This window comes from Ovis canadensis, chromosome 24, assembly GCF_042477335.2.
Source record: "Ovis canadensis isolate MfBH-ARS-UI-01 breed Bighorn chromosome 24, ARS-UI_OviCan_v2, whole genome shotgun sequence".
Lineage (NCBI taxonomy): Eukaryota > Metazoa > Chordata > Mammalia > Artiodactyla > Bovidae > Ovis > Ovis canadensis.
The window spans coordinates 49,285,116-49,298,140 of record NC_091268.1 but is presented as its reverse complement, the minus strand read 5'-3'; the positions used below and the strand labels follow the sequence as shown (position 1 = coordinate 49,298,140).

At 54.5% G+C, this 13,025-nt stretch overlaps 1 protein-coding gene across 4 annotated transcripts; it reads right to left on the bottom strand.

The window, feature by feature from the left end:
• Positions 1 to 4,575: 4,575 nt before the first annotated feature.
• Positions 4,576 to 12,400, bottom strand: RHBDD2 (rhomboid domain containing 2). 4 transcript variants are annotated; one of them, XM_069571100.1, is made up of 5 exons: positions 10,320 to 10,444; positions 10,054 to 10,220; positions 9,574 to 9,981; positions 8,384 to 8,534; positions 4,576 to 5,536 (listed from the first exon to the last, which is right to left on the bottom strand). In XM_069571100.1, exons 3-5 carry the CDS (start codon positions 9,734 to 9,736, stop codon positions 5,179 to 5,181), a joined length of 672 nt encoding a protein of 223 aa, XP_069427201.1. In that variant the 5' UTR covers positions 9,737 to 9,981; positions 10,054 to 10,220; positions 10,320 to 10,444; the 3' UTR covers positions 4,576 to 5,178. The 4 variants fall into 4 exon arrangements, with proteins under 4 accessions (XP_069427201.1, XP_069427200.1, XP_069427198.1 ...); XM_069571099.1 differs by having other exon boundaries at positions 10,054 to 10,216; XM_069571097.1 differs by lacking the exons at positions 10,054 to 10,220; positions 10,320 to 10,444 and adding an exon at positions 12,108 to 12,400.
• Between the last annotated feature and the right edge of the window lie 625 nt (positions 12,401 to 13,025).

The window sequence follows — 13,025 nt, the reverse complement described above, 5'->3', positions numbered from 1 at the left end:
CTTCAAACAACAGACATGGAGACGTCCCTGGCAGTCCAGTGGTTAAGAGGTCGCTTTCCAATGTAGGGGGTACAGGTTCGATCCCTGGTCTGGAAGCTAAGATTCCACATGCCTCATGGCCAAAAAACCAAAACATAAGACAGAAACAAAACTGTAACAAATTCAATAAAGACTTAAACAAACAAACAAAAAAACCCAGACGTTTATTCTTTCACAGTCCTGGAGGCAGGAAGTCTGAAATCAAGGCATCCAGGGGCCTGTGCTGCCCTTGAGAGTTCTAGGGAGGAACACTTTCTCCCCTCTTTTCAGCTTCTAGTGGTTCCTAGCAGTCTTTGGCGCCCGTGGCTGGGAGACACGTCGACCCAGACTCTGCCTCCGTCATCACACGGCCGTTTTCTCCCTGTGGGGTCTCTGTGTAGCTTCATCTTTATGGGGAAGCCAGCTGTTGAGTTTAGGCCCCACCTGAATCCCATATGACCTCATCATGTCACATTCACAGGTACAAGTCAGGGCTATGGTTAGGACTTCACCATATTTGAGGGGACATGCAAATCCCATGGACGGAGGAGCCTGGTGGGCTGCAGTCCATGGGGTCGCTAGGAGTTGGACATGACTGAGCGACTTCACTTTCACTTTTCACTTTCATGCATTGGAGAAGGAAATGGCAACCCACTCCAGTGTTCTTGCCTGGAGAATCCCAGGGATGGGGGACCCTGGTGGGCTGTGGGGTTGCGCCGAGTCGGCTACAACTGAAGTGACTTAGCAGCAGCAGCAGCAGCAGCAGCATCAACTATAGGGTAAGGGAATTAGAGAAGGTGAAGGCAGAGAAAGAAAGAGACGGGCACTTTACAGGAACAGATCACCTTTAATGAGGCAGCATTAGAAGGGGCAGCAGTCGGGTTAGTGGGCTGCTGCGCTAAGAGGAGAGCAGGTCTATATGGAAAACATATACATGCGGAGATGCATTGTTTCGAGGGGTCTGTTTCTCCTCAAGATTATTTTTGATTAGTTAGCTTTCAACAACTGGGGCAAGGATTTCCTGAGACCGGCTGGAGACTGGGATCGGCTGGGGGCTGAACGTAATCAATCTTAACGTCCATTCCTTTCTTCGGGGGAGAAAGTTCTTTATTCTGTATAGAATGGTGGGAAGGACCTGAAGGGGAGGTTTAACTCCAGGCTATTTTGAGCCGTGTAGCTTTCCTTCACCAACGGAACCCACAGCCCTGACCACAGAGAGTGCAGGTTGGCGTGGAAGGCCCCTAGGTAAGATTTGTGAGTTCAGAATGTCGTGTCTGTTTTTATGTGACTGAGTTGGGTGTGTGTGTGTGTGCTTTGTGTCCCAACCGCCCCAAGCCCTGTCCGGTGTTGCCTCTGTGGGTAGCCCACCTGGTCCTTGGCTCCAGGGATGCTGTAGCCAGGCCCCTAGGAGGAGGAGTCCATCAAGGAAGTAGCCTTGGGGTGTTTAAGCAGACTCGGACAGGCCACCTTTCATGGGAGAGGAGCTCCAGGCTCAGAACGAGCAAGATCCTGGGTGGCCTGGGACCTGGAGAGGTGTGGCGGTGCTGAGCTTCGAGCCCAGGTGGGGGACTCGCTGCCTCTGGCTGCGGGCAGTTATCCAGGCAGAGATGCTCTGAGCAGAGCCCTGAGGGCACCCTGGGATGCAGGCCCGGGGAGAGGCCCCTGCAGGTCTCAGGAGCCAACTCCATCCTTCTCCGTCCCCTCATTCCTCACTTGGGGGAACCTCATCCTACAGGACTTTCCAACCCAATCCTGGGCCCTCCCCCACCCTGCCACCTGCAGGTGGGCAGACACCTTCCGGCAGGGCAAGAGCACCGGACACTGGGTGGGAGAGCTGTGTGCACACGCTTGGCCACTCACCTGCTGTGACCCCAGGAGGTCACTTTGCCTTCTAGGCTCCATTTCTGTCTGTCCCACCCCTCAGCCAGGGCCTCAAGCTGGGCACCCATCACTTCCAGCTCTTTCCTAGCTGCACATAGCCTCTGCCCTGCCGAACTCCCTTCCCATCTCTGCTCACACTATCGCCCTGGGTCCTGCCTGGTTAACTCCCCTCCACTGCCCTCCCCAGTCCCACCCCGCCCTGCCAGGTGGGCACACCTCGCCTCTGTACCTGGCTCTTCTCCCTCTCCACAGAGCACGTCTCCCACAACAGACTGGGCATACTGAAGCCTGGGCTCCTCCTTTTCTTTCTTCATGTCCCCAGAGCCGAGCACAGGCCTGGAGCTCTTGTTCCCCGCAAGTGAAGTGAAGTCGCTCAGTAGAGTTCGACTCTTTGCGACCCCATGGATGGTGGACTACCAGGCTCCGCCATCCATGGGATTTTCCAGGCAAGAATACTGGAGTGGGCTGCCATCTCCTTCTCCTAGGGCATCTTCCCAACCCAGGGATCGAACCCGGGTCTCTTGCATTGCAGACAGACGCTTTTACCATCTGAGCCACCAGTTGCCCGCAAAGCGCTTGTTAAATGAAGGAATGAACCAGCAGGCATCTGAAGGAGCCGGGCCTCTCAGAGCTGGGCGTCCACGCCTCTCTTCCAGACCTTATCTGGAAGGTCACATTTATGCACAGAGCTGGATCCCCGGCCCCACCCCAGAGGGGGCTCCTCCAAGGACGGAAGCACACTGTCTTCCTCCTGTAGTCCCAGCACCAGCCCCAGGGAAAGATTTCAGAGGTGGCCAAGGGGCTGCTTCTCTGCTGCCCCCTGCTGACGAAGAGGGGGAACTGGAGGACGTCTGGAAGCTTCTCTGGCCATCAGTGGGTCCGTCCTAGCCTGGGGAGCGGTTTCTATCATGCAGGGGAACAATGGCCTTCCCTTTGCCTGTTGGTCTGTGTTCTTCATGCGCCTAACAATAGCGAGAGGACCTAGTTAGGGCTTTCCCCTTTCCCTCCTTCCAGGGCCACCCCGCCCCCATGGAAGGATGTGTGGTCGGTATCCGACTGACCCCCAGATCTCCAGGCTGGTCTGGGGGCCTCTTCTGATGCCTGAACAGCGCCACTGAATTACAATTTTTCAATTGTCTACTCTCCCCCACTCCCAGATTGAGATCCCCAAGAGTAGGGCATCCCAGTTCATTTACTTGGTCAACAGATCTTCATTGTGTGTCAGCCCCGTGTTGGGGGTTTTCCGCCCTCACGGAGCTCACCTGTCTTGTCGAGGCCCAGCCTGAGGCTTGGCACACTCGCACAGAAGCGGGTACACATGGATGATTCAACAGGCAAGTGGGGGAGGGCTTTGGGATCCCCTCTACAAGTGCCCCTGCTCTGGTCCAGGCTGCCTGCTGCGCCCCAAGCAAAGCCCAGGGGAACAGGCAAAGAGCCAATTTCAGAGCGGCGCTTGCAGCAGAGGATGGGCTGCTGTCGGCTGCTCTGCCAGACCCACCCCACCTCCCAGGAAGCTGGTTAAGGAAACCAGTGGCAGAGGAGACGATGGAACAGAATGACCTCAGATGACCCTCACAGCCCTGCTACCCAGGGTCGCGTGAGGGTCCTTGAGCCTGGCCATCCACAAGGCAGGCCGCCAGCCTCTACAGCTCTGGCTGATCCAACCGGGAGGGCCAGATACAAAGGAGGTGATGGTAGCACGCTGAAAGGTAGGTGGCCTCCTCCCCTGCCTCTGGGCACAGGCCTGGGACTGGAGTCTGCAGTGGAGGGATGACGACTAGGGGACACACAGCAGTCTGCCCTCACCAAGTGACCCTATGGGAAAGGTGCGGGCGTGGTGGGATGTACCAGGCTCTTGGGACTGCAGTCTGGACTCCTCGGTTGGTGAATCCTGTTCACAATCCTCAGGAGCCACCCTCCAGGCTTCGTCCCCCCTCCCCAGCCAGTGCAGGCCATTCATCGCCCTGACCACTGCTGCAGATCTGTGGGTGTGTCTTATCCATCTCTAAGTCCCAGGCCTCTCCAAAGAGCCAGCCTAAGGTGGCCATCCAGCTCCAGGAATACACAAAGGCCACGTGTTACAGTGTTTGTCAGGACACCCGCACCAGGAGTGTTTCCTCAACGTGAGCCCACCTGGAGTCCAGCCGACAGCTGATCAGAAGCTACGAGCTCCCCCGGGCCTGATCAGGTGCCCGTTGGCTCAGTCACCTTCCTGTCCTGCCCTGCCCTGCCTCGAGGGGTGGGCATGGGGGAGCTGATTCCTGCGGACCACAATTCCTGGGCTTACTCGCCAACAGCTTCATGGTTAATTTAGCCCACGGGATCTCCTGCTGGGAGATCAGGAGACAGGCAGAGGCCAGGGCTCTCCTCCCTAACTCTTGCTTCTCACAGCGTCACCGCCAGTGCCCATGTCTCTCCTGTGTAAGGTCCCGCCAGGAAGCCCTTCTCACGGTGACCCAGCCTGGAGTGTGGGGACCACCACTGTGGCTCTCTGCCGTCCACCCATCTCAGGGTCACCAAACCTTCCCGTTTGCCCTTTCAGCTCTCCAGGGAGCCTCGTATCTCCTGCCCCATTTCACATCCCCGCTGGGGCATCGTCTGCCCGGCTGGACCTGGCTACAGTTCTCTTTGCTGCCCTCTGTATTCCCCGATCATAAAGACACAGCACGCCAGGGGCAGGCTGGAGGCAGTTTCTTTATACAAACGTAACCAACGCGACGGACCCGTCAACATACTGCTGGGGCACACGCAGGCCCGTCTCACCACCCCTGGGGCAGAAGTCTGGGTGGTGGGGGTGTCACTGCAGGGGAGAAACACTGCACAGGCCTGGGGACTGGCGAGCACACCAGCAGGGAGCTCCTGAAGGGCACACATGAACACACGGACACTGGATAACCAAGAGCACTACGCACAAGGCCAGGAAGGAGCAGAGAGCTGGGATGAGCCGCTGACAACCGATCCCCCTTCCCCGAGGTTTCTTTGGGGCGGGGAAGTGGGTGGGAGGGGCCTGGGCCTGAAGCCAAGCGCCCCAGCTGTGCCACAAGAGCCACGTGTCCTGACCAGGCACCCTGCTTTCTGCATCTGGGAAGTGGGGACCACTGTACTTCACGAAGCTGTCATGAGGGTAAACGAGATGAACAGGAACACATATCAAAATACTCAACACAGAGCGTGGCACATAGAGGTATCCAATAAATAACTTCGTGTCAAGAAAATCTTAGCTCACAGAGGCCCTTTTTGAGAAGGCCAGGAGGGGAGATCGCATCCCTGGAAACTTTCTCAGGGCATCAGGACCCTTGAGCACTCCTTAGAGCCTGTGGCCGCTGGAGTGGCCAGAGCCCCGGAATACACGGTGCCGGGGCAATTGAGGGGGGCAGGGGGCTGGACTCCCAGGGAGGCACCCGCGGAAGCTGGGTAGACACCCGACGAGTTGGGGGTTGTGCCAAAATGATTCTGCACGTAGCACAGGCCGGAGGCAGGCTGGTACGGAGGCAGGCTGGGCATGTGCCCAGGAGCACACGACGGCCAGGCCGCCAGTTTCTGGCCACTGGCGTGCTGCATCTGGGCGGCAGGGTGATTTGGGGTCAGGTGAGGGTGGCCGCTCTGCGTGGGGTAGGAGCCGGGCACAGGGTTCAGCCTGGAAAGGAACAAGAGAGAAGATGGGTGCTGAGCTAGTCATGCCGGGGAACAGAGCACCCCGAACTGCCGACCCGCAGGAGAAAGGCCTGGGCTCGCTGCACTGCCTTCTATTACAACATGCTGTGGACAGGCATTTCCTGTAACCAGCTGTACAAGTGCCACATGGGGAGAAAGAGTCGTATAAACTGAACAGAAAACAGGTGCCCACTCACCGCCCTGCAGTAAGCCAACAGGATGAGGGGCAACAGACCCATGCCTGAAACCCCTTGAGGTGTAAGGGCGGTCTGCAAGTCGGATGGAGTTGGGGATAGGATCACGGTAGTTAGTGTCTTCTGTGGCTGGCCTAGTGATTCAACCAAAGAGAACAGGTCCACTCCTGTGGGAGGTCGGAGGGGAAGGCTCCACCTGGGCAGCACAGGGCTCGGGCCCAGGCCTTGTCTGCTGGCAGACAGTCTACCCATGACAGCAGGAAAGAAGGCTTATAGCTCTAAGTCCTGGCAGGCAGGAACGGACACGACAGATGCGGGGAGCTGTCTGTGCCGAGGTCGAAGACCCTACCACAGACACAGGTGACTGGGACTACAAAGGAAGACACGTTCTAAGGGATTTAGCCTTCTGGAGTGGGTTGCCATTGCCTGTGTTAGGTAATGATTAAACCTTGATATGCTTCAGTCCAAACCTAGGCTTATAAATCAACTGAAGTACAGACGCACAACATTTAACAGCACTTTCAGAATTTGAAAAATGCACAGGCTCTGGCCTATAAGAAGCTTGGTAAGAGCCTCCAAGGGAAACAAAGCTGTCCAGGACTGATGCCAAAACCAACACATGTGTCAACGCTGCCCGTGTCCTGTTGTTGGGTCATCAGAAACATCATGTTCTGTTCTGGGTGGCTGCAGCAGGCCAAGATGTTACGGGGTGGGACACTACGCCATGTGGGTCACCATATCCCCAGCGAGGTCTGCACGTTATGGGGAAGCAGGATCACTGGGCACCACGAGTGTCACAGTTACAGAGAAGTGAGTGTGATCCAGCGTGCAAGACTGTCCTCACTGGGGGCTTCCTTGTAGAGCAAGGCCCCAGCTGCCAGGGGTCAAAATAGTCACCCTAGAGGGGCTTCCTTCACTGAGTGCGGCTGAGGAGTTTGCAAATGAGGACCCCTAAGTTCTCTCTGAACTGAACTTAGAACTAAGGTCTCTCTAGATTCTGTGAGAACAGCAATTAAGAACCAAAAAGCTATACAATACAGCTAATTCTAAATGTAAACACCTCCCACCTGTTGTTGTTGCCATTCAGTCGCTCAGTCGTGTCCGACTCTTTGCGACCCCATGCACTGCAGCACACCAGGCCTCCCTGTCCTTCGCCACCTCCCAGGGCTTGCTCAAACTCATGTCCATTGAGTTGGGAACGCCATCTAACCATCTTATGATCTGTCGCCTCCTTTTCCTCCTGCCCTCGATCTTTCCCATCAGGGTCCTTCCAAAAAGCTAAAATACAGCTAATTCTAAACGTCAGCACCTCCCACCCACTGAGACTCCAGGAATTCCTTGCCTGAGATAAAATGAGTGAATGTGCGTTTCTATTTTTCCCAGTACCCGTCCCTGCCGTTAAGCAATGGCCAGAGCTGGGACCTCCCCAGCAAGGTCCAGTGCTTAGGACTTGGCACTCTCACTGAGGGGGCCCCAACTTTGATCCCTGGTTTGGGGAGGGGGGTTAAGATCCAACAAGCCACACAGCATGGCCAAAAAAGAAAAGAAAAGAAAAGAAAATTGTCAGAGGGCTCTGAGTCACTGAAGGCTGAGAGTCCGCCTCCTAATATAAACTACAAGGAACAGCTTCTGATTCAACCAAGATCCTGCCTCCAGGCCAGCGTGGGGGACAAGATGGACTCCACAGCTGGCTCAAGGCAGAAATGGGCCGCTGACAAAGCACTCTGACTCTGCAGTGAGCTCTTTCTCTGGGAGGGAAACCTCCTCCGTCAGGAACTCTCAGCATCGGCAAAAACCAGTGCAGGCCACCTGAGGCTGGCAGCACATGTGCAGGGGGGACAGGAAGTGAGCAGCACCCGGGAGCAGGAGCCCCTGGCTCTCGACTGGGCACTTCTGGCTGTGTTACCTGGATAAAGACATTTGTCCCCTTTGGGCCTCCTCTCTGACAGGAGGGAGGGAGGCTGTGTGAGAGCTCCATTGAGAGTTAACGCACCTGGACTGGAAAACAGTAAATAAACTTCGCCTTCTCCTGCCAGGTGGCCAAGAACACCCTGAGGTTCGGGCCACGCCACCTCCTAAGCCTCCCAGTCAGTCAGGTGGATCACGCTTCTTGCCAGTGTCACCTGCCGGAGCCCAATCCCAGCCTCCCAGAAGGCTTGTCAGTGCTGAGGGCTGGTGATGCCACTGATGGGGCTGCAAGTCCCTCAGGATTATGTGCAAGGGCATTGAATGCTCTTCCTGCTTGGACCCCACTTTGGAAGCAGCTGGGCAGAGTCCAGGATGCTCGGGAGAAATCTGTGCACAGGTTTTGCTGGGTAGGCCCAGGCGACCTACACCCTCTTCCCTGTTCCCCAGGACACCAAAAACCAGTCGCACCCTATACAGCAAGGGTCCTCAACCTCTGGGATCTGGTGATCTGAGGTGGATCTGAGAGTAGAAATAAAAGTGCACAAAACATGTAATCGCTTGAAATACCCTGAAACAACCATTTCCCCCCACCCCGACCCCACTCCTGGTTTGTGGAAAAACTGTTCTCCTCGGAACTGGTCCCTGGTGCCAAAATGGCTGGGGACCGCTCTTTTATAGGCCCTGGAGCTGCTTCAGGAATAAAGCAAGCACAGCATTCTGTAACTTACTTTCGGCTTTGGGCTGCCCTCCTTTCGGCTGAAGAGCCGGAGATGTACTTGAACATCGAAATCCTCCTCATCAGGCTGAAGGGGAACTTCTGGTCGAGCTTCATGGCAACTTGCTCTGGGACGTCAAAGGAGAAGCAGTAGGTGAAGCCATCTGGGGTTGGCGTATTAAGGAGAAGTGGAGAGAGCTGAAGGGAGGGCGCTGCACACTGCCCCTAGGACAGAGGCGCCCACGCTGGCTCCATGGGGGGCCTGGGCTTATTCCACTATCATCTCTGGACTGCAGCTTCAAGCTCAGGGGACACAAAGAGTTTCTAGCCTCCGTACCTTGCAGCAAACACACACACCAACAGGACAGGCAGACAAGTGCTGACACCTCACCCATCCTCTCTCCTGGGCCCCTCGGGCTCCTGGAATGACCGTCAGAAGCCAGCATGCACCTCTCTCTCTAAGTGGGATGAAGCAGGTGGCTAGTCTAATACCCTCTGGGAGGTCTGACATCTTGTCCTTTGTCCCAGGTAGAAGGAGCCTTGCTTTGATGTGACCAAGTGAGCTTTCCGTAGGCCTCTGTGGCAGCCCCCCCCCCCGCCCCCACACCGTTACCAGCTCCCAGAGAGGTGAGGGTACCCTGGTCATCTGACCCGCATCCGCCCGTCACTGCTGAGACGGCCAAAAAGAGTCAGCCTAATTGCCAGAATGTTTATGCAAGGAATAGAAGGCTTATTCTAAGTTTCTAACCACTCATACTGTCAAGGCCTACCTTAAAAAATTTTTTTTCTTCTTCTTCTGAGAAAAAGACTAAGCCAAACAAAAACAGAGAAACCTGTTTCCTGGGAATACCTTTTTTTCCCTGGGAATACCTTTCATGCAACACCTCTAGCTCATGGTTATTTCAGGATCCTCCAGTAAAAAAAATTAGTCAAATGGGTTTACACCTTGAAAAAAACCAACTGGCAGTGCTGAGCCATTGTATGGAAAGAGCTAGGGGGATCTCTTCCAGAAGAGAAAACTCTGCCATAAAGAAGGGAAGTGACCTGCCTGAGGCCACATGGTTCCAAATCTGAAGCTAGCACACAGAATACCTACATGTGAATTCTACCTGCCTGAAGCCCCTGCCCCAACCCCCAGGACCTACAGTGTGGTTCACCCTTTGGCGTGTCAATGTTACTACATCAGCCCTCTAGGAAGGATACACGCGAGCCCGATTCCCAGGCCACAGACGTTACTGAGGAAGGAGGTCTGGGGAATGAGCCAGGAGGCACAGAGCAGGAGCCACGGCACCACCAGCGAGGGCACCACCATGCCGAACACCAGGGCCCGTCTCATCCGAGAGCGGACGCAGCTGACTCCCAGCATGGCAAAAGCCACGGGGGTGAAACCGCGAGCGTCCTCCACCTCCCCGAGCTTTGACAGCGATGACACAGCTTCAAATGACAGGAAGATGATGGCGCAGATGACGGCGAAGACCAGAGTAAAGAAGCAGTGGCGGACGGTGCCCACGGTTCTCTCAAAGTTGCCAGCAAAGCGCCAGATGACGATGGCTCCGCAGAGCAAGGAGACGGGATTCTCGTAGACAAAGATGTAAGTCACGAGCCTGTAAACTGCAGAGGGAACCGAGTTAGAGGCCCGGTGGTGGCTTGCTCCAAAAAGGGAAAAGCCAGGTTACAACCCACCTAGGAAAACGGGGAGCAGCTGGCTCTCGTTGCCAGGGAAAATCAGCCCGGAGCCAGTGGGATAAGCAGAGGGGAGCAACAGCGAAGGACCCAGGACTCAAAGTAGAGGCGGGGATGTCTAATCTTTGCTCTTTCCCAGACCTGGAGCAAGTCTTATCTGTGACTGGCTTCCACGTGGGGGAAAAAAAATAACGCTTTTTAGCATGGGATGGTCTTTTACAATTTGTAATGTGCTTTATAATCCTCTTTGAGGCTTTAATACTGACCTATCTCACCGGGCAGTTTGAGGGTTAATTAATTGTAACAGCTTCAGGTGGATTGAGTGGGTGTCACTTAACACTCTTTGTGCCCGTCTCCTCGGCTGTAATCCTGACCTCTCCTTCCATAGTGGCTGTTCAGAGGAAGAAAAAAGGGACCATGAATTATTGTGCACCTGTAAAGATGAGAAAACTATCACTAAGAATGTAGATACAGAACTCAGAAGTCTTTCTTGCAAGTGCTTATCCGGTCTTAGAGGCAGAGTGATGTTTGATATGCAATAAGACAGCAAAGAATCTTTTATTCTTCTAAAAGCAGTCCTCGCTTCTATATTTTTACATCCCTGCAGGCCAAAACACTAAACTGAAAGAGGGGGGTGATCAGTGAAGTGGCAGTAACATCGGATTTGGAAGCCTAAAGGAATCTTGGCTCTGTCACGTCTAGACTGGCTTGAGTTCAGTCCAGACACAGGGCCCTGTCGGCTTCAATGTTCTTATTGTAAAATAAAATGGATACACTCGAGGCCCTCAAAGGTCTCTTACGTGTCTAATACTCACATTGTCCATGAATCCCACACTCAAGAGAAGCCGCAAAGTAAAGGAAAAAAAAAAGGGAGCTCAGTTTAGGCTGGCATTTTGCATCTGTCTCTGAAGACAGACATGCTGTGTATATCCAGGGTGAGGGTGAGGGTGAGGGGGACCGCTTTTAGATTTGAGCAGGGAGGCAGGCTAAGAACCATATACCTCAGTCAGGCCATCTCTGTAAGGCTTCATTATCTGAAGAGTACCGTCATTACTTGTTGAGTACTTCCAACACTGAAATCCCAAGGGTACATGTGAAAATTCTAGAAGCAATTCTATATAATTTGGGGATTAGAAAGCCCAAGGTTCCAGTTCCAAGACGTCACACGATGCAAAGAACAATACGGGTTCCTGTGTCAATCGTATGACTCAAAGCTCCATGAGTCTTCGCTTTAAGCCTCAGTTTCATCTAAAGAATGGACAACAATAAAGCTCATGGGCAATAAAGCCTACAGTGATAATACGTCATGGGATCACCGTGAGAATGAAAAGGGATTAATGCCTGTGAAAGTGCAAAAGTCATACAAATCTCCCATTTTCCTCCCCAGAAAAGAATGGGGAAGAAACAGAGACTAAGAACATCTTTTATGAGCAGATATTTGTAATTAATTGGTCTGCAAAATCTCTCCATCTCCCCAAGAAAACCAACACCTCTCCCAAAGGTACAAGACACTCCGCTCCCGCTATAAGCTGGGAATCGGAGTCAGGATTAAGATAAAAACGAAGATGCAGAAGAAATTCTAAACCCCAGGAGGCCAGGATGCTTACAGAGGTGGCCACAGATACAGCTCCAGTGTCTTGAGAAGGTGAAAAAAAAAAAATTTTTTTTTCCAGTAGGGGGCTGGGCCCTAAAACAGACGTAGGAAAAAATAAATAAATAAAACAGACGTAGGTGTGATTGCGACAAGGCAGAGAAAAGTCCTCCTCGGCGAGCAAGCAGGGTGGAATGAAACCTAATTACTACAAATGGATATGGGAGCCTTGACCAGTACGATGGCGACAAGGACCGGAACAAATCTGGGTAGGGAAGGGTTACAAGGGATGACCAAGATGAGGCTCTGCACAAAGACGTGGAATATGGGGCTGGTCCTCCAGGTGGGGAGAATGATGCGGACGGAGATGGGGTGGCGTGGGTGCTGGGAGGCCGGAGCCCAGGGCCTGGCGAGGTCGGAGGAAAAAGGACTGGCACCCGGGACCCGGCCCCGCCCTGCTCACCTTGCCAGTTGTGCAGGGCCTCGGACCGCAGCGAGAGACCCGAGGGCGCCAGGGGCTGCTGCAGCAGGAACAGACGGGGCCCGGATACCAGCAGCGAGAGCAGCGCGGTGAAGAAGGTGGCGGATGGCACCTCGGGCCGCAAGGACCAGCTTCGGTACCCGGGCTCCGAGACCGCCATGGCCGCCAATGCTCCCGCTTACCTACGCAGCTCTGGCTGGTCTTCGGCTCCTTCCGCCTCCCTGCGGCTGTCACCCCTGGCAACAGCGGCGGAGGTGGCCGGAAGCCCCGCCTCCCAGAGGCCCCGCCCCGTGCGCCGTTACCCAATCCAGTAACTCGCGCTGGCATGCCTCCCACGCGCGTGGGCCGTAGGGAGTCCAGCCAGTGAACTCTGGCTGCAGCACCCTTGGGATCCGCTACGAGTCCCGTGTGGGAGCCGGTTGGGGGGCGCCGGGCGGGGCGGCTCGAATTTTGGATTTCGTCATCTCAGCTCTAACTACCTAATGAATAATGTGCCTTGCAGTTTGCAGACCCATCTTTCTCTCTCTCTCTCTCTCTCTCACACACAGCCTCCATTATCTGTGTTTACCTTCATTAATACCAGTGAAGACACTAGGGTCTGGGTAATGCAGTTAGATGGCAAAGACAATTAGAACGCAGGTTCCCGCCGTTGCTATGGCCTGGAATTGGCTACTGGCAAAGGGTTTGGGGGCAGGAGGAGAAGGGGACGACAGAGGATGAGATGGCTGGATGGCATCACCGACTCGATGGACATGAGCTTGAGTGAACTCCGGGAGTTGGTGATGGACAGGGAGGCCTGGTGTGCTGCGATTCATGGGGTCGCAAAGAATCGGACACGATTGAGCGACTGAACTGAAGTGAACTGAACTGAAAGGCAGGTTTTGGTGCCTGGATTAAAGT